We start from the raw sequence: 21,183 nt of genomic DNA on the forward strand, positions 1-21,183 counted from the left end.
GCCCTCAACAAATTTTCAAAATAATCACAGGAACATTAAGAAAATGACGATCTTTTTAAAAATAACCATACAAACGCCCGTTGTGAATGCGGTGCACTTTGTATGGGCACTTTCTAGCGAAACGGCGACTTTGAATTCTCGTTTATCAGTTAAAATTTATCATAATCGATCCAAATAAAATTCAATAAGTGTTCTCCTTGAGCATCTTTGAAAGTTTGGATGACCCGAGAGCATTTCTCCGGTCACCGGACGATAGACGTCATCAAGTAATATGATGGAGTATTTTCAAACGTGTCTATTACGACTATTATTCACCGTCGTAATGGCGGACGTCGTTTCCACATACGTATATTGATGACCAAACCGAGCAAAATGGCACAGTTTGAAAACGATCGGATCGGAACCCAAATTTCCTGCGACTAGAATCGTAAGTGAAAGTAATAAGATGCTAGTAAACATGTTCATATTATTTATTTCATGTACACGCATACGCAAAACCAAGTAAACAGATCGCACATCTTCACAATCTGCGGCCGCGTAGCTTAAACTCAAACAAAAGTCGAAAGCGAACGGGTTAATTGCGTCGCGAAAGCTCGAAAGTTTCGCCAGGGGCGGGGGGTGGGTGGGATGGGGAAGGGGGGGGGGGGAGATTGCGAATGTGCGACAGTTTCGACATAGTTGGCATCGTCCACGTTGTAATTTTCTGAATTTCAACGTCTCGGTCCGTGCGGTCGGGGATATTAAATTTCGAGTCGGAGTTTTCCCCGAATTTTCACACGCTTTTCCTCTCGTTACAGGCGCGTGCTACGCAGAGTTCGGAGTGCGAGTGCCGCACACCACCGGATCCGCATACATGTACTCGTACGTCACCGTCGGTGAGTTCATAGCCTTCATCATCGGCTGGAACATGATCCTGGAGTATTTGGTAAGCATCATGACTCGTCGGATTACCCGACTCTTCATACTCAATTTTACACCGCTTTCGCATTTAAGCAAGCAGCACACTTTTGAAGCATCCCAGCCCTATAAATCATTCTAAAACTCATTCTATCGTGATAATTACGAACCATGTACATATAACACATACGGGTCTACGTGACGAGACAGAATGTTAAATTACAGAAAACGCAAATATCGGAAGGCAAAGATCGAAAATCGAAAGATCTTAAGTCGAAAGATCAAAAAAAAATGGTGCATGGTAAATGGTTCCGAATTTTTTTATTTCGATTCAAATAAATTGAATAAAAAATCAAATGAATATTTACTATTATATTCGCCATGTTTAAGCTGTTTATATTACAAATACTGAGCGAAGCCGGTTAAAACAACTACTATGTAAATAAATAATAGTTTATGGTCGTTATCTTTGGCTCGTTGCCAATGCCCAACTGCTGGTACGACATCCAGCGTACTTGAGGAAACATTTCTATAAGTAACTGGTTAGTTTGATGAGCAACCCTCAAATTTTTACAGAATTCAGCTTCAATTTTCCCAGTCAACTCGAGCTCATTAGATGCCGCAATTCGTTTTCTTATCTTGTGTCACGTACCGATTTGTTGACTTAGTCGCCTGCTGCAAGGGGCATCAAGCTCCTCAACCAGATTTCTGTTAACTTGGATTTGCTTAATCTAAAATATGCTGATCTGGTTCAAAGCGTAAATGTGTTTGAACAATCTTATTATTGGACTACTTGGAACTACTCTATAATTTCACTATGGAAAAACCATTAAGTAAATTATATCACAGTCAACGTTTGAAGATAGAATTAGTTCAGCGCGTTATTGAACATTGCTTGTATTAGCATAATATCTGGATTCCGCGAACTTTCCGCTCTAATGTTGTCTTTCAACTCATGGGTAGTTTGATTATACATTTTCTTCCTCAAATACATCTACAGTGAGAAATAACACGCTTCTTAATCAGGCAAACGTACGTACATATGTATGTACATATGTATGTAGATGCTGGGCAACGTCTCCGAAACGAGACTTGACATGTTGCGGAAAAAGTTTCAGACCACTTGCATAGAATTTTCATTCATACTGTATATCCATTGTACATCCAATTGTACATTCACACTGCATATCCATCCAAACTATTTCAAAATTTTCATTAAAATATTCCAAAAATTAAAATCAGAAATCATACTATGGAAAGTGATGAACAATATGTGACAGTATGTTGACATTTGAATCTTCAAAAAATGAGTATTTTTATGATCTTTACCAAATACAGTTTGCTTTTATTAATTTAATGAATATTTAATTCTGTGTTAAAATTTAAGTTTTCAAGATAATAAATCATATGTTTGTTTCCATCACAACCCGTATAAAAAGAAATTATTTTAAAATTGGCTCCCTTCGGGTGAATTTGTGTTAGAGTGGCTCTTGCTTTGAAAAAAAATTTCATTATAGGAATAAGTCTTACAGTCACATTTTATCCGTATTAGAGTGTAATTCGGAGTTCATAAATCGTTTTTATTTTTTACGCTTCGGCTAACATTTTTCATTTTATTTTATTACGCTTCAGTTCCAAAAGGATAATAAAATAAAAATGAAACACTTTTTTATACACGACTTAAGTTGTGAAAATATATTATTATTTTCCTAATAAATAAAATAACGAAAATTTATGATTTTGTATGTATTAAGGTTCGTTTATATTATCCAGCACTGCACGTCAACAGTTGGCAGAAAAAACTACGTCTATTCATACTACACAACACTGCCCGTTTTCGACACGTTCATGCTTGTTTTAGACGATTGCAAGGCAAAATCAGCTTACATATACATAACAGAGCGCCACGATACGGCGCAAAATTGCTTGCGTACGGGTTGCACTCGCCACTATGACGTCACGTCATACGTGAATATCTCCACAGTAAAGTAAACCGGTTCTATTTGATACATTTCGGTGACATGTGCTGTTGTATAATATGAATAGATCGTGTCGGTTGGGGCTGTTTCGTATACGTGACATACGCATATGAATGCGTATGTCACGTTTTTCGTACTGCCGTTTACATGTTGTTTCCGGCTGGTATAAACGAACCTTTATACGGACAACGCAGTAAATGTACATAATTTCAATCAAAATAAAACATTTTCGAATACGGTTGAACTAAAAATGCAATTTAATTGAAATTCTTGAATATTTTCCAATGAAAGCATACAATTCTGACGTAAAATGGTTTTGGTCGAATTTTTTTTTCTATATGAAAAAGTGTATACCGGAGACTTATTTAAATTCCCGTCATAAAATTGTGTATGTAGGTGTTACGAAAGTCTAGGTTTACGTATAAATCTCAAAATCGGGCGTCCCGAGAATATCGCCTCGAGAATATCGGTTTATGTTCATCGAGGTGTCTCCACAGAGAAACCTCAGATAAAAAAAAAGTTTTCAAAGTGGTATAGTTGCGATCAGATTACGCAAGAGGAAAACCCTTCGAAAGCTGAAATCCCACAAGTTGCAATCGATTGTTCGGGGAAAAACTCACACGCCAAAATCGACGAAGCGACACTTGTTGAAAAGAACGACAAAAGGAAAAACGATCGGTTATTTTCATTGTATGTATGAACGAGATATTTTGGGAGAATGCGATATAACGAACAAATGACAAAGCCGATTAGGATATCCGATTTCTACTATCCCGTTCTGTCAACCTGAAAAATTTCAACACCGTTGGCTCACATGATCGGCCTCGACCGAAATGTTTCGAGAAGCAAACGAAATCTTTATACACTTCAAGATGATATCCTTTCTCAAGATTTAAAATTGAAAACAACATAAGATAAATTACATATATTATACTATGGTCGAATCGACCTAGGGTGAAAATTACGTAAAATTTACATGGTATCGCATTCACCCCCCACTCGAGCTGCGATTGCCAATTACATTTCGTTTCAGTTTAGCATTGAATTATGGCCAAGAAATACAACATTGTTCGTGCGTATAGCAATAGGTAGAATTTGACATATATTTTTTGTAAGTTTTGAGTTCGTGTTTCGAAATATTTCCATAAATAAAATTTTAATATAAAATAGGTAACTTCTTGATATTATTAATTTATTTATGCAACACGTATATATTTTATATTAATAGAAATTTATATTTTTTAGACGATAAAATTAATTATCGACGTCATGTTATGGACAGCAAAACTTACAATAACATTATTAAAGACCTGGCACTGAATTATATTGTAATTATATTATATAGCTAAATACGAATCTATATAAATAAAAATTAATGTCTGTGTGTGTGTGTGTGTCTCGAATAGGCTCCTAAAACCACTGAACCGATTACGATGGAACTTTCAGGATTTATTGTATGTATGTCCGGGAAGATTACTGTGAAATAAAAACGGGAAAAAACGGGAACGGAAACGGGGAAAACGTGAATGAGTGTCATTGCAACGCAATAATTTCAAATGTGTTCGCTGTCTGCGTTTTTCCGACAAATGGGAACGAGAACGAGAACGGAAACGGGAACGGAAATTGCATTGCAATTGTGGCGTTGCAACGCATGTCGGTTTCAGCTAGTAATTTAATAAAAATATAGAATTTTTTTAACGTCTTTACGATGTTGAATGCGACAGCATGCTCGGTTCTCGCAAGTCTCGCGCTAAATAAAATAAACCAACAACATTTCAAAGTGGTTAGCGTATAATACTTTCAACCGAGTGGTCATGGGTTCATTCCCTGGCCAGACCTTGGATGTACATATGTGACTACTTTTTCAGAGTAGAAAATTGTACGCGCGAAATGCTATTCGTCGAGATGGGTTGTAAGAGACAGCACGTGCGTTTCACTTAAGTGTCTTCCTACAGCGGACCAAATATACAAATAAACCCATTTTTATATTACAAATACAATTATATTTATACAATATCATAGAGACATCTATGAACAAATTAGATTTGTATACCATGAATATGTCGGTGGGTAGCTTCTTTTTACTTACATATATAATAATCAGCAAATTCGAGATTCTAGAAACTCAAACTTGCAAGAATCGGGGATAGGTTGTAAATTTGGTGGAACCATTTCAACAAAGAAATCAAATAAATTGGCAAACTCTGATAGGAAACGAATAATAAAACAAAAATATGCTTACATTACAATTTTCTCGCCGAGTAAAATTAAATCTCCTACCTTCACTGCAATCTAAAAAGTTAAATATAATATTTAAAATCAACATATAGGTATTATGTATTAAGTGAAATTGCGCAGTAATCAAGGCTATGGAGTCGCTTTAAAATTTAACAACTCCAACTCCAACTTTAACAACTCCAAATTCATGATTTTTGTCAAGAAATTATTAAATTTATTTTGAATTTACTTCAATAAAGTTTGAGACTCTAGTTGACATATACCGTAATACTATTATTAAAGAATATAATAAGATATCAGAGTCAGCTTGAAATACTCTGACTCCGCAGCCCTGGTATTAATACAAATAACATGGAAAATTACCAGCTGTGTGTAGTCTCCATAACATAAGCGCCTTTTGTAATCATCTTCTTCAATATATGTACGTTTAAAAGATTGAACTTTTTCACAAACACTCATTTAAAATAATATTAATTATTTTTGAAATTAAAATTCACTTCATACAAAACAAATGAATTTATTTTTTACACGCTGACGAAAATTTTCACATAAGTGAATAATTAAAATTATTTTTAAAAACACGCACTGAAGTCAATTTTGTATTACAACACGTAGGTAATATCATGACCGGTGCGAATGATTTATCTGAACAAAATACGCGGATGTTGTGTACGAGTACGGATTATGGATACTGTTCAATAAAACCATACCCAACCAGAGAAATGCTATAATAAACATTCGTCTGTACCCGACACTCAAATTGAGATAAATTTTATTGAAAATTTTCAACCTCGTTCGCGAACGATATGATGGCATTGATTGGTATTTTAGATAGTTGATTTAAACGATAAATGCTCGCGTACAATTATTGCCTATCGTTAAGCTCGTACGTTATTCGTCGACTGAAATTGAATTTAAATAAACAAACGAATTCCATTTATTAAATTTGAATATATTAATGAATATGAGACTATATAATGAGAAGAGTACTCGTTGGATGGAAAGGTGGAATAACATAAGGCGGCAGAAAGATTTTTAACATAAGATTCGCAAACGACACGACGTTAATGGCCAGCAATGAGGATAAAATGGCTGAACTACTTCGTAAAATAGAGATAGAGAGAAGACACCAGGATCGAGAGATAAACAAATATCCTATTCGTTGAAAGATTTCAGACTCCAACGCTCTAAAAGACTATGAGGAAGTCGACGACTTTATCTACCTACATGCATATGTATGTAGGTGCTTTGATGTCAAGGGAAGGAGGATTCCAAGCGGAAATCCACAGAAGAGTAGGAATGACGAAAACGCTGATGATCAGTCTGATAAAGATATGGAAGAACCACTCTATTATGAGAAGAACGAAATTTGGCGCGATATCTGGTGTTCCCCAATCCATTGTATAGAGCCGAGACATGAACTCTGAAAAAGAGAGAAAGGAATATTCTATATATGTAGATTCATTCGAAATGTGGTGCTGGATATGGATGCTGAGCATACTATGAACCACTAAACGCACGAACATCTCCATCCTCAAAGAGCTAGCAATCTCAGAGAGACTCTCTACAAAAATAGTGCTTTCATACTTTGGTCATATGGCCAGAAAGAATGTTTAGTCTGGAGAGACTGGAAGTCACCGGAATGCTGGAGGGAAGACGAATGAGACGACCGTTTCCAAAGAGATGGTCTGACCAAATCAAGGAACTGGCGGGATCATCCCTTAATGCTGCCTTTAACTTAACACAGTGTTATTTGCAATCGAAAACAAACGTTCACTTGTAAAATACATTCAAAACAGCTGAATGGAGGTGGACATTCTAGATTAATTCGAAATATGGTGCTGAAGACGGATGTTACGCATACTATAGACCGCTAAACGTACGAACATCTCAATTGTAAAAGAGCTAGCAGTCTCGGAGAGACTCTCTATAATATGTAGAAAAATAATGCTTTCATACTTTGGCCATATGGCCAGGTATACTGTGGAGAGTCTGGAGAGGCTGGTAGTCACCGGAACGCTGGAGGGAAAGCGAATGAGAAAACGATCTCCCAAGAGATGGTCTGACCAAATCAAAGAACTGGCAGGATCGCCCCTTAACGCTGCCTTTAACTTGGCTCAGTGTTATTTGCAACCGAAATAGTAAAATCATTCAAAACAACTAAATGGAGAGGGACATTCTAGATTCATTCGAAATATAGTGCTGCGCATACCATGGACTGCAAGACGCACGAACATCTCCATCCTCAAAGAGCTAGAAGTCTCATAGACTCTCCACAATATGTAGAAAAATAGTGTTTTCATACTATGGCCATATGGCCAGGAAGAATGTGGAGAGTCTGGAGTGGCTGGTAGTCACCGGAACGCTGGAGGGAAAGCGAGTGAGAAGACGATCTCCCAAGAGGTAGTCTGGCCAAATCAAGGATCTGGCAGGATCGTCCCTTAACGCTGCCTTTAACTTGGCATAAAACTGGGAGAAGTGGAGCGGATCGTCAATCGTATCCAAGATGACATCAATGACCACAACGCTCAACATTGAAAAAGCGAGAGAAGGAAAATTAATGGTATTTATTTTAAGTCATATGTTTACATCAATAAAATCACTTTTATTACATTTCTGGTCACCAAATATGAAAACTAAGCTCGCCGTTTTCGAAAATCTCGCCTAAGTCAGCTCCAGTACGTATTGTATGCACGAAAGCAATTTAAAAGCGACTGTTTTCGTCATTATCTGTTCGTTGATGACGGTCCCCTCCGAAGACTCGTTATGAAATGAGGATGGAAAGAAAAAAAAATCTCCCTCGCTAGGTCACACTTCAACACCTACCCCACGAAGGCTACTGCGAATTTTCCGGTTTTAAGGGCTCGCAGCTGCCGTACCACTCGAGATGTAACCAGTAGTGATAAATCGGCTGCCGGAATACGGGTCTGAGTCGACCCTAATGACTCCGGTCTTGCGTTACGACGTTTTTCCGGCAGTAGAAATAATGTCGTCCGGAAATTTCGTTCGGTCGCAATCGGTAACGCTTTTGATTTATTGCCGTGCGACAAATCGCTAAATACTATTTTAATTGAAATATGTACCTATACATACATATTTACGTGTATCCATGTCTATATTTTCAGCCTTTTTATAAACAAATGATGGATGAAAACCTTAACAATGTTACACCGTTTCTTCGCATCCTTAGTTCATTCCCATCCGATCGATCGCTATTTGGTAATGTTTGGTCGATCTCAATTACGATTGAGAATTTACGAAATAATAATGATTTTCATAATATAAAATGGAATATAAAAAACATTGATTCTATATATTATAGCATTGGACTTACGTAAAACATATATGCTATTGAATTCACCCCCCACTCGATACGCGATGGCCAATTACATTTCGTTTCAATTTCGTATTGCATTTTGGTCAAGTAATACAACATTGTTCGTGCGAATAGCGGTCGGTAGGATTTGACTTTTATTTTTTTGTTAGTTTTGAGTTCGTGTTTCGTATTTTTAAATATTTACATTAATAAAATTTTAATATAAAATACATAATTTGTCAATATTATTAATTTATTTATGGAATACGTATATATTTTATATAAATGGAAATTTATATTTTTTAGACGATAAAAGTAATTGTCAACGTCATGTTATGGACAGCAAAACTTATAGAAATATTATTAAAGACCTTGCATTGAATTATATTGTAATAATACTACACAGTTAAATAAGAAATAATTTAAAAATAAGTAATGAAATTATTTTACGTCATTACTTACATTACTTACTCAAAAACTATTTTACTCATCCTATTTTACGTCCTCAAAAACCGTAACTGTATATTATACATAGGTATAAAATATTTCGATTTTTAAATAGATTTTTGGCGAGTTTTTCCTTAGAATCACAGTATTTGTTTTTTACTTTATAGAATAATTTACTAATTGGAATTTTTTTCGATTTTGAAATGCTTTTTGTTGTTCATAAATTATGCTCACATAACATCTTATATCTATTATAATATTTACTGGTTATTTTCTCTTTTACAATTTTTTTTTTGTTAGTATTTATAGTCTTATTTAAAATGTTATTGTACAGCATAATAGGAAAAAAAGCTCGAAAACCTATTTATATCTCTTATATTCAAAATACATTTTATACCAATAAAGTTTACTTAGCGTTTTATATGAAAATGTAATGTTTCACCGACTGTAAACAATGCAATTTTACAGTCTGTAAGCAGGTTCAATTTCAATGCGATTGTCGGAATCACTTGCTGACAATGCAATTGTATAAAATGCATTATGTGAATTGAAATGGAAATTCTTTTTATTAGAGAACAAACGTTTCAATGGGATTTGCGAAATATGTACAACTATGCAGATAAGAATTGAAACGTGCAATCACAAATTCCAAAGTATTTATCAGAAAAATTATTTACAATATAAAACCTATCTCACATTGACGAATAAAAATTTTAAAATAGAATATATGACTAATAAAAGAGCTTGTTCTAACGAGAGCCGAATAAATAACAATGAAACTATAGATTTTCACAATAAACTTATTGAATAACCTAAAAACAACATATGTACATATGTATACGGTTTAATACGTTTAATACGCATCTGATTTTAATACGTTTCAACACGGAACGATTCAATTAGCGAAAACGTGTAAATATAATTGTAAGTAAAATACGTTTTCCTATAATCCCTTCTTTGATCGATAGCTTTTGTTGTAATCCTGTTTGTACCATTCTAAATACATACATAATACCCGGATGTGTATGAAAATATTTTCAATATTCTTACTGTTTTACCAATTCTGTATATAATTAAATAACGTTGCCTAATCAGTAATCACGCATTAGACATCTTAAACGCGTTAGATTATAAGACTCACATTGAACGTGAAACAAAGGATTAAACTGTCTTACCTGGATTAGATTCCATATAATATTTAAAAGCTTTCTCGGTACACATCATATTGTATTTCTCGCTTTTGGGCTCAAATAAGACAATTTTAAACGAATTTCTTTATTTCATAGATCGGTACGAGTGCATGCGCGTGTGCATTGAGTGCATGCTTCGATGCACTATCCAACGGAGCAATCAACACGGCGCTTGCCAACTCTTTGGGAACTGTTTTCGGTAAGTTTACATTTTTTTAACTATATTATATGATATGTATGTATAACTAGCATTGTGCTTGTTGGTGAATCAACTATCAACTGCTGTTGATGAACGATCAGTGATTAACAGTCCTTTGATGAAGCGACTTATGATGAACAGTCCTGTATTGATTATACTATTTAATAATCCAAAGTGTGGTACGTGACAACCAGGCGATGAGTCCATTTGGGTGATAGGTGGTAGTGGACGATGCGACGATTCGGCGACGTGAGATGAGGCTGGATGAGGCGTCTTCTAGGTGACGCGACTACTGGGCGACCGGTCAACTAGGCGTCAAAATTACGTAAATTCTGCGCTTTGCAAGAACCGATAGCAACCATGATTGCGACATTTACGATGCACCAACAAATATTGTACCTACATAGCCAGCAACATACCTCGGTCATTAAGCTTCTGCTTGGAGTCGAGAGGCACCGGGTTCTATGCCATGAGCTGACCTCGATTGAAAATATTTTTTCTGAGTATATCTGTAGTGCTGCTGGTCAGACTTCGATATTTGTGACTCCAGGTCGATCGTTTCCTATAAATAGTTTACCAATTTTCTCTGATTTCATTGTTGAAACGGTTCCCGGTAAAATTGGCTAAATATTCTTCCTACCTACTATGTCACCACTATTTGAGATTGATTAATGTACAATAAAATGTATGTACAATTCATAGATGTCTCGATAATTTTCGAGTTTTTCAGTGTCTCGTAATTCAGCGACTTGTATAATAAAAAAAATGCTGCAATGTTTGTTCGGCCAGGAAGGTGCACTGGGGTTAACTGTAAGGCCTTCCTGATATATATGTAATATAGTAGTAGTAGTATATATATATATATATATATATATATATATATATATATATATATATATATATACATATATATGCTTTACGCCCTGGAGACGCCTCAGTCGTTACGTCACTCAAATGGACTCATCGCCCACCCGACCGTGTCCCAATCCAAAGCACTAAGCAATCATATTTAATATAAAAAAATGTTGTACGCAATGATTATGTCATGACCTGTCAATGTCAATCTGGAAAATTACATATATAATACTAAACCCGCTTTAAAGGTCAAGTAATTTGACCCTCAAAGCCCTCAACATGAGGCCACCTCCCCCCTCCCCCAACGAATACAGTCAAAGAGACCCTTTCGTCGGAGAACAAGACGGTTGTTCATGAACCTCGCACAAGAACAACCGCGCATCACTGGTCTAATAAAAAAAACCACAATGTACATAACCAAGTAACAACAACGCATGGACACATAAAGCGCACATGCGTTAGGAATTAATACCTGAAATGTGCACACCTCAAGTAAACATACATGTATATACATATGTATGTACATATATGCGTACATAAGCACACACACACACACATACACTCACAGACACACACACAAACCACAAATACATACACACACCTAAATAGCAAACGCATACATATGTAATAAAACTTGCGACTATACCCAGTGCTGCTCAAATATTATATTGTTCGTGTTGATGCTTATAAATCTTGCCAGCAGGTTCAACTCGTCCCAAGGGCTACAACTAATAATTTGTAAACAAAACATTGCCCAACGAAAAGTTTACCCCCCCCCCCCCCCAAACTGTAGCTTTGACTGTCAAATACATCACACGAGCTTCGAATTGTAACCTCAACTTTGCCAATTGTCGAGATTGCGCGAATTTAGCTAACCAATGCGAAATAATCACTGTCGACAAACTTTTAATTAAAATTACAAACGGGTGCTATTCATTTCATGTCGACATACATATTATATACGTACATACATATATACAATTGTGTATGCGTACGCATACATATATTTTAAAGTAAATACACAGTTTGCATATGCAAAAAAAAAACACTAAACGTACTCGGGTACGCCAAATCTGCACAGCCGCAACCATTTGCACATCTCACACCTACAAATATCCAAGTCTGATCAGCAGCATTACAGAAAATACTTGAAAAGAATAAATTCTTTTCAATCGAGGTCGATCGAGTTCGAACCCGGCGTCCTCTCGGCGCTAAGCAAAAGCCCAACCACCGAGCCATACTGCTGTCTATATGTATATTTACGGTCGATTTATAAATTCGTTAAATAGGGTTAAAGCCTATGATATAATGTGTTATCAATACGGTCTTTTGGCAAGTTGCACTCGCCCACATAGGACACTGCCCTGTTTATACACCTTTCACCGTTGGAGTCCACGTACGTGTCCCGTGCCGCACATTTGAAATCTCTTCTTCTCGATAGCTGGGCAATAGGCAGAAAAAAGTGTGTCACAAATAAAATACGCGCACAATGTACACGTACTCTAGACATTAGACGTCGGTAATATTTTATTTATTTAAAAAAATCAATACCACAGAGACTTGACAGGTTGCCCCAAAGCGTCAATGTGATTATAACACAAATAATAAAAATCATAAAAATTACAAAAAAAACATCATAAAAAAATAATAAAAATCATAAATAAAAAAAACATAAAAAAATAATAAAAATCATAAATAAAAAAAACATCATAAAAAAATAATAAAAATCAAGTAAAAAATATGTACACAAAATAAAAACAAAGAAATAAGATTGAAAAATTTATATCGTGCTATTTAGGATGTGTTCCACCAACTCAACATAACTGGCATCGAATAGGTCCAAGTAATGTGCCAGTAAGTTAAGGAGTCGAACAGCTCTCGAGAGGGGGGAGTTCATGAGCACGTTTGATTTAGCCCTAATTGGCAAAAATATATCATGTTTTCTTAAAACTCTACGATTTTCCGGGGCCCAGAATTTTAGTTTCTCCAGGATAGTGGGATTGTGAATCTCTCCTCTAAGTAATTTTACGAAATGTTTCCCAAGAAATAAATCTCTTCTCTTTGCCAGGGAGTTGAAACCCAAAGATCCCAAGACAAAGGCACTAGGGAACAGATATGGATAAAATCCAAATGTCTTCAGATATAAAAATCTAAGGAATTTCCTTTGGACTCGTTCCAACATTAGAGAGTAACGAAGTTGATAGGGAGACCATATAATGGAGCCAAACTTGAGCACACTGCGAACTAATGTACAATATAAGAGACGAATGGCAGTGAGCCCTAGTTCGGACGAATTACGGATTACGAATCCAAGGATTTTTGTTGCCCTATCACAGATATTCTCAATGTGAATGTTGAAACTCCAACTATTTTCGAAGACTATTCCCAGATCAGATATAAATAATTCTCTCTGAAGAAGAGAATCATGAAATTTATACGGATATTTAATAGGAGAACGAGAACGAGAGTAAGAAATGACCCGACACTTTAGGATATTGAAGGGAAGTTTATTAACATTAGCCCATTCATAAATAGAATTCAAATCCTCTTGCAAATAAAGAGCGTCAGGTAAATCAATTATTCTCTTATAGATTTTTAAGTCATCCGCATATAATAAAAATTTAGAATGGTGAATAGAAGATTGAATATCGTTGATAAATATTAGGAATAATAAAGGGCCAAGATTTGATCCTTGGGGAATCCCAGTAGTGGCAACATACTTATAAGAAAAGCAACTCCCAAACTTAACGAATTGACGTCGATCCTGTAAATAAGAAATAAAAAGACTAACAAGATTATAAGTAAATCCAATAAAACTTAATTTACTAACTAAAATTTTATGATCAACTTTATCAAACGCCTTCTCAAAATCAGTATATATTACATCCATTTGATTATTACAATCTAAAGTGCTGGTTATGTCACTAGAGAAACATAACAAATTGGTAATAGCTGATCTGGCCGGACGAAAGCCATGCTGCTGATCAATGAGCGTATTTTGAAAGTGATTAAAAATGTATCTGTGTAATATTACCTCAAACATTTTGGCTGGCGCTGACAAGATAGTTATTGATCTGTAGTTCCTTACACAAGATTTATCGTCCTTCTTATGAATAGGAGTTACTTTAGAGCATTTCCATAAATTGGGGAATGAAGAGTTCCTTAGAATTAAATTAAAAATGAATTTTAAAGGTTCTAAGAGACTAACCTCACATCCTTTTAGGATGTAATTAGGGATGGAGTCAGGACCGGAAGAATAAATATTTTTTAACTTTAGAAAGCCATATTTCAGATCGGAAGAGTCAAGATGATTAATCGCTAAAGTGGGGAAAGTAAATTCCGAGTCATTGGTAGGTTCCATGGAATCAGTAGGATTATTGAAAACTGATTTAAAAAAGTCGGCAAATCCATTAGCAATGTTTTGATCACCCTCTAACAATCCAGAATCATTGTACATAATGGTCGACTTTACACGATTTACACGTTTAGAATTGATGAAGTTCCAGAATTTCTTAGGGTTTTTAACTATGGAACTTTCACAATCAGCTACATAAACATTATATGCATTATTAATTAATTTCTTAATTTCCGTAAGTAAAATACGGAAATTATTTAAGATAAGAGGATTGCTCGATTTCTTCCAGAGTTTATGTGTTTGATATTTACTTTTTAAGAGATTAATAATTTCTTTAGTAAACCAAGGCGGATAAATCCTTTTACTCGTCACTAATCCTTTCAACCGAAAACAATCATTAAAAATAGAATATATAATGTCATAGAAATTAGAGAGGGCCAAATTAACATCTTTGCACTCATAAACTCGCTCCCATTGACAATTACAAAGAATATCATTTAAATATTTGAAATCAACATTTGTAAATAACCATCCATTTAGGACAGAGGTATTAAGACAGTTATTTATTAAACGAAGTGAGGAATAAGTTATAGTTAATTTTAAATGAATATCAAGAGCAGGATGATAGCTGTCTTCAGGAACCAAGGAATCAACTGAATTTGAAATAATAATATTCTGACAATCTAAATTTGTTAATAGAAAATCCAACATGGAATTATTAAAATAGTTTCGAATAGTATTAATTTGTTTTAAGTTGAATAAAGATATAAAAAAATTAAGGTCATCAGGAAAACAGTTAGAAGAATTCAGATTAAAATCTCCAGATATAAAAATGCGACCATTACTTAAATGTGAATAATTAGATATAATTAAATCAAAAAATCGCTTATAAATATTTGGTGGAGATCTTGGTGGAAAATAAATAGTACATATGTATATAAAAAAAGGAATGTTAACAAATCTTAGTTTCAGCCATACACATTCATGAATGTCCTCAAGATGACTAAGTCTTTCAACCGAAATAATATTTGTATTTTTAACTGCTAGAAGAACACCACCACCTCTGGCAGATCTATCATGGCGATATATATTGAAACTGCTGTCAAGTACTTCGGCATCATGTACAGATGAGTTTAGCCATGTTTCAGTAATAGCAAGGACGTCAATAGATCTAGAAGCGGCGTTGTTGTAGAATTCCTTGAGTTTTGTATTTAACACATTGCACATTTTGATAATAAAGTTTAATTTTACGGGTCACGGGTTTGGGCAATCGGTTTCGAAGAGATTTTTTTGAGAAATAACCATTCTCTTATGCCAGTATATACATTATTGTGTCACCATAAGAATGCGAGTACGTGTGACGTTTACTTACATAAATTTCCATTGTCAAAGATACGTGCGGTATCGCGTCAGATACCTTTGAAAGCCCAAAGGGGTGTTGCGTCTCCACCATATTCCCACCTCTCCTATTTAATAATTCTAAAGGAGAGATATTACAACCAATTTTTACATAAATAGAATCCCGAGATGAAAGGATCGCAAGAAGCAACCCCCAGCCACTCTGGAATACCGTATAATGAATATATGTCTATATATATATATACATATAGTGAAGAGGGAAGTCCTTTGGAGCAAGGAATGTTCTCTTGTTATTTGCGAGGTTCTTAATAAAAATCTTCAACCAATAAGAATCGAGATCCACATTTAGCCGCGGTCCAATTATACGGATTGTGATAATGATCAAACGTCATAAAGATCGGAAAAAATATTACAATTCCTACGTCTATGTAAGCTTTTTTTTTTCAAATAACTGTTGCTTAAATTTCCTTTGACTTTCACCGTGGTAGCCGACCAGGAATGAAAACAAGCAAACAGACAAAAATAAATAATCTACATCGCCCGAGGAGATATCTCTTTTAGCTTTTTATGTTCCCCTTAATTAACCTCGCGTTTAAGCCCTTAATTCTTATGGCTGCGTTAAATAAACAAGGGACGAGAAACCGCTGAAAGCGAAAACAAAAAATATAAGCAGAAATAAAATAAGCGTTGGTCCATTTTTTTAAGTCTACATTAAATTCCAAAATTATGACCGAACAAAGCGATATAATAACGCCCTCTCACTCGAATATAATACTAATTGCTCGCTCGAATCCATCAGTTCGTTTCGAAACGAACGATTTAATCCGATTTTCTTCACCCCGATGACTGACTGAATGATGTCATATCGTATTTACATATATGTATGTAGGTCGGTGGCTCTCAACAAGTGGAAGATGTGTACTTCAGAGCGAAGCAATTACTGCACACTGATTGTGGATAGTTGGCTAATTCCTCGAACCGGGGTATAAAACACGATTGAATTCGATCGAAAAAATATGTAAAAAAAAACCGTATACACCTTATAAACCGTATACACCGTATACACCGTATAAACCGTATAGACCTTTAAATATGCCCTACACTGCACAGTGCATAAAAATGTACACAAATCATTAGGTTATGTAGTTGATGAACGGTGCAAGTCTATTTTGTCTGAACGGTGCAAGTTAAGTTTCGTCAAGTCGAAATACATATCAGCTAAAAACCTATTGGCTAAAATTACTATTTAAACTATTTGAGTATGATTAATGTACAATAAAAATTTATTTACATTTCAGAATTTTAGCGTCTCGTAATTTAGAGACTAGTCTAATAAAAAATGATGCATTGTTTGTAATTAGGCAGGAAGGTGCATATGGGTTTACCTGTTAGGCCTTCCTGGTAATAATAAATTATTTTCAATCGAGGTCAGCTCACAGGATTGAACCCGGCGCCTCTAGGTGCTAGGCAAAAGCCCAACTGCTGTCTATAGAAAAGAGAATGGCTTTTATCCATGGTTCACTAAGTATTGGTGCAGTTTCGATAAATCCCAATTTTCAAAGGCGCTCAAGAAGAATTTACGCGGTAGAATTCCACAAAAAAGGGTTAGCACCCTCGGATAACATACTAATACCCCTTGACACTTTTTTGTGCAATTATATTGCGTTAGTTCTTCTTGAGCATTTTTAAAAGTTTGGATGTCTCAAGAGTGCGGCTCTCTTGTGTGCATTTATCCGATCACCATTACTACTCCTTTCCTTTTGGGCATGCTTGGGTATAATTTCCTTGAACTTCGGCGATACTTCTCATTAAATCGTTTTGTTCTCCAACAACATATAGTGTTAAGTCTTTTATTACACGAAGTCTTATCTATTATTAACTGGTGTATGTATTGGAAACAAATGCGTTTAAATTGTATACCGGCAGAAACATCATTTAGCCAGCAGTAAATGTTGTTCAGTTTTATCTCGTGGTATACATGTAGGCATAAAATAACAAAACAAACCATAATTCATTGATTAATTAGTTCATATTTTAATATAAAAAGTACAGTAAATAAAAATTGTAACAAAAAAAATAACATTTAAAAGGATAACATAGTTTTTTTTATTTCTTAAATGTTATGTTTTTGTTTTTGTCTGTGTATAAATGTATATATCAATTTTTATTTTTCTCATCTCTCTGTATTTTTTCGACCATTGTGACACATTATGGACCCCTGTGATGCCACAATGGTCCAAACTTAAATAAATAAATATTGCAAATACTAAATAAATAAATTGCAAGCTAAAATACACACCCAACGTTTTCATTGTTAAATAAATTGTTTTTTCGCAAGACGAATATGAACGCATATTGATTTTTGAGCTATTCCATTTATTCAATATATTATAGTTATATCATATTTTTTACTAATACATAAATATCATATAACTTAGCAACAACAAAAAAAATTGTAAAATTAAAGGTCACAGAAGCAATAACCACTCGGCGAGGGAAATAGTCAATCAAAATACACAAAAACGTATTGCGAAAGTACTCTAATTGTTTGAACGGTAAAAACTTTTAAAAAATCATATAATTCAATCAAAGGTTTTCTTTTCAAATTAATATTATTTTTTCAAGCAATTGCGTAAACGCTTATTTTCTAATTGCATCAATTTTATACGCTGAAAATAATATAACAATGTTAAAAACAATTGTGACAGAACGTATTTACGCGGGAATACTACTCTCTCACTGGGAGAGTTACTGGCATACATGGATACGTTTGTTCGTTCTTCCAGGTGCGTTCGTTCCGTGGTAGGGGTTAAAGGATGGCTAGCCTGGGATAGCTTGTAGTTGTCGTGAAGTTCCTGACTAGAATACTCGTCTCGTCTATAGATACGGCAGCTGTTGTGAAGCTGGCTCTCGGGTCACCTGGTCTGTCTTCCAGCGGCTGATGCTTCTAGGGCTTTCCGGAGCGCTTGGCTACCACGGAAAGGTTAACCCACGCGGGGGTAGGAAGCTACGTGGAAATAAAGGTGAACTGTTGAAACTCAGGGGAGGGAGTGATGATACACTCAACCGTCCCGCGGTTATTAAACAAAATGGCTGATCTCTTGGCGCGTCTGCTATGGAGACGGCTCGGGAGAGATAGAAGGCGGGGGGGGGGTGTACGCCTGTACCCGTGGATGACCGAAATGCGAAATGGACGAGTCGGGCTCTCGTCTCCTGCTTTGCGCGGTAAACTATCGGCCTGAGTGTTGCCATCCCAAAATAAGGGCACTGATGGGACGGCTGGGAGAACGTCACGTTACACAATGCAATAATTTTTATATAACTTTTGGAGCACTTGATATATACTTAGATATCTACATTTACGTGGAAAATTACATAAATCAAAAATAGCATATGTATACATATTTTATAACATGTCTAGAACCCAACATATGTATGTACATACATATAATGGATGCTCTTCTATGTAATTTGGATTTGATTTGTCGCATCGCATGTACGTAGGTAATTACCGCTTGGGCGATCGGTTGCATTATTTCTGTAAAAATTTTTGTTCGACTGGAGAGAAATTACTTTGAAAATGGTTTCAAAGGCTTCATAAATTCAAATACCAACTGGCTTCTACGGCTGCTTTTCAATTATGGTATATAGTCTATCTCTAGGGAAAATCATTCATTTGCATGCTTAATACTTTTTGATATCGTTCTCTTTATGAATAATATAAGTATACATTTGTACATTTGGAGGACGTTTAAGTACATATACATATACATATATACATACATAGATACATAGATAGAATAAATGTTTTTTATATATGCATATATATATATATATATATATATATATATATATATATATATATATATATATATATATATATATATATATATATATATGCTAGATTCCGCAGATACTCTTACCAGACAAAGTATACACTGATGCGCAAATTCATGATTTGGCTTCTGTGCACTAGTAAATCTGCTAACGAATGAAATTTTAGTGGTTTAAAGGTATGGCCGCACTATGCGACAACCGAACGATCCCAATGAATTTTATGCACGAGAATATAAGTGGTTGTGCTCAAATAACTAATGTATTGTTGAATTGATACGAAATAGACAATAATTAACAAGTTTAAATACACTGTAGAAGTTTTACAATTACGTACATCTGTATTATCTACGATTTTAGTTTAGGTTAGGTAAGGCTACATTTTATTTTGCTCTTTAATAATACACGTGTTCTTCGATATACCTATAATGTCGCATTCTTTCAGTTTTAGTTTAATTCGTCATAGACCGACTATATACTTATTAAGAATGTCAACTTGTTATTCCTTTCGTAAACATTTACTGCGTAAGGATAACTAGTGTATGAATTTGCTAGTAAACGTGTTCATTCATTCTACCGTGTATACTGTTACTGGGTGATTTCGATAATGCATACACTTGACTGTATACTGACTTGAGCTTTACACTCTTACTGTAATATAATATATACTACATACATTGAATTCATATCCGCATTCACTAAATATAATTAATGCTTTACACTATAATAGATAATCAATTATAATAATATTTCGTAAGCAAAAACGATGATTCGGTTGACGCTTAAATATCTATTTATATTATTAAGCACTGCACGGAAAAGATTACTTCTATTCATACTATACAGCACCGCTCGTTTCCGGTACGATCACACTTGTTTTGGGCGAGTGCAAGGAAAAATCGTCCTACATATACATTACAGCGCGTGACGATACGGCGCAATATTGCTTATCATACCTACATATATGACAATGTTGCACCAATACTGTCACAATATGACGTTTCCGAAAATATTCACACGCCCATCACTTTCGTTCGTACGGATGCACTCGCCACTGTGAAGTCACGAACATGTGCAATATGAATAGATCATGTCGGTTACTGCTGTTACTAATACGCCACGTACATATTACGGAACAAATAAATTTGTTTGCTGTTTACGTTCAGTTGCCGGTCTGTGCTGTGCTAATATAAATTAACTGTTTTACTATCAAATAATTTGAATTGAACAAAATTAAGATGAATTTTACAATCATTGGTGTATTTTTCAATATCTACATAGATCTCTGTTAAATAAACCATGCAAAAATTCTTTCAAAAATAAAATAACCGTTACTTTTTGATAATAAAACAACAAAACTCGAACAATTCTAGATGATATACCCCTGAAAATATTTCAAAAATTGATTATGTGCATCGCTTTTACATATGTAGCTAGGTTTAGTTTAAGTTTCTGATTTTGTTTGATAGGTGTCAACTTTAAATTCTTATAAATTTTGTCGTTTAATACCACAA

The 21,183-nt window shown here is 34.8% G+C and overlaps 1 protein-coding gene across 1 annotated transcript in view; it reads left to right on the forward strand.

Annotated features, from left to right (window-relative positions):
* LOC143922250 (solute carrier family 7 member 14) overlaps window positions 1–21,183 on the forward strand; it is a 46,799-nt gene that overhangs the window by 6,451 nt on the left and 19,165 nt on the right. The window contains exons 4-5 of the mRNA XM_077445475.1: window positions 798–925; window positions 10,164–10,266. Of these exons, the coding sequence (XP_077301601.1) occupies window positions 798–925; window positions 10,164–10,266 (231 nt within the window). The remainder of the gene's footprint in view (window positions 1–797; window positions 926–10,163; window positions 10,267–21,183) is intronic.

This window comes from Arctopsyche grandis, chromosome 2 (assembly GCF_051622035.1).
Source record: "Arctopsyche grandis isolate Sample6627 chromosome 2, ASM5162203v2, whole genome shotgun sequence".
In the NCBI taxonomy this organism is placed as follows: Eukaryota; Metazoa; Arthropoda; class Insecta; order Trichoptera; family Hydropsychidae; genus Arctopsyche; species Arctopsyche grandis.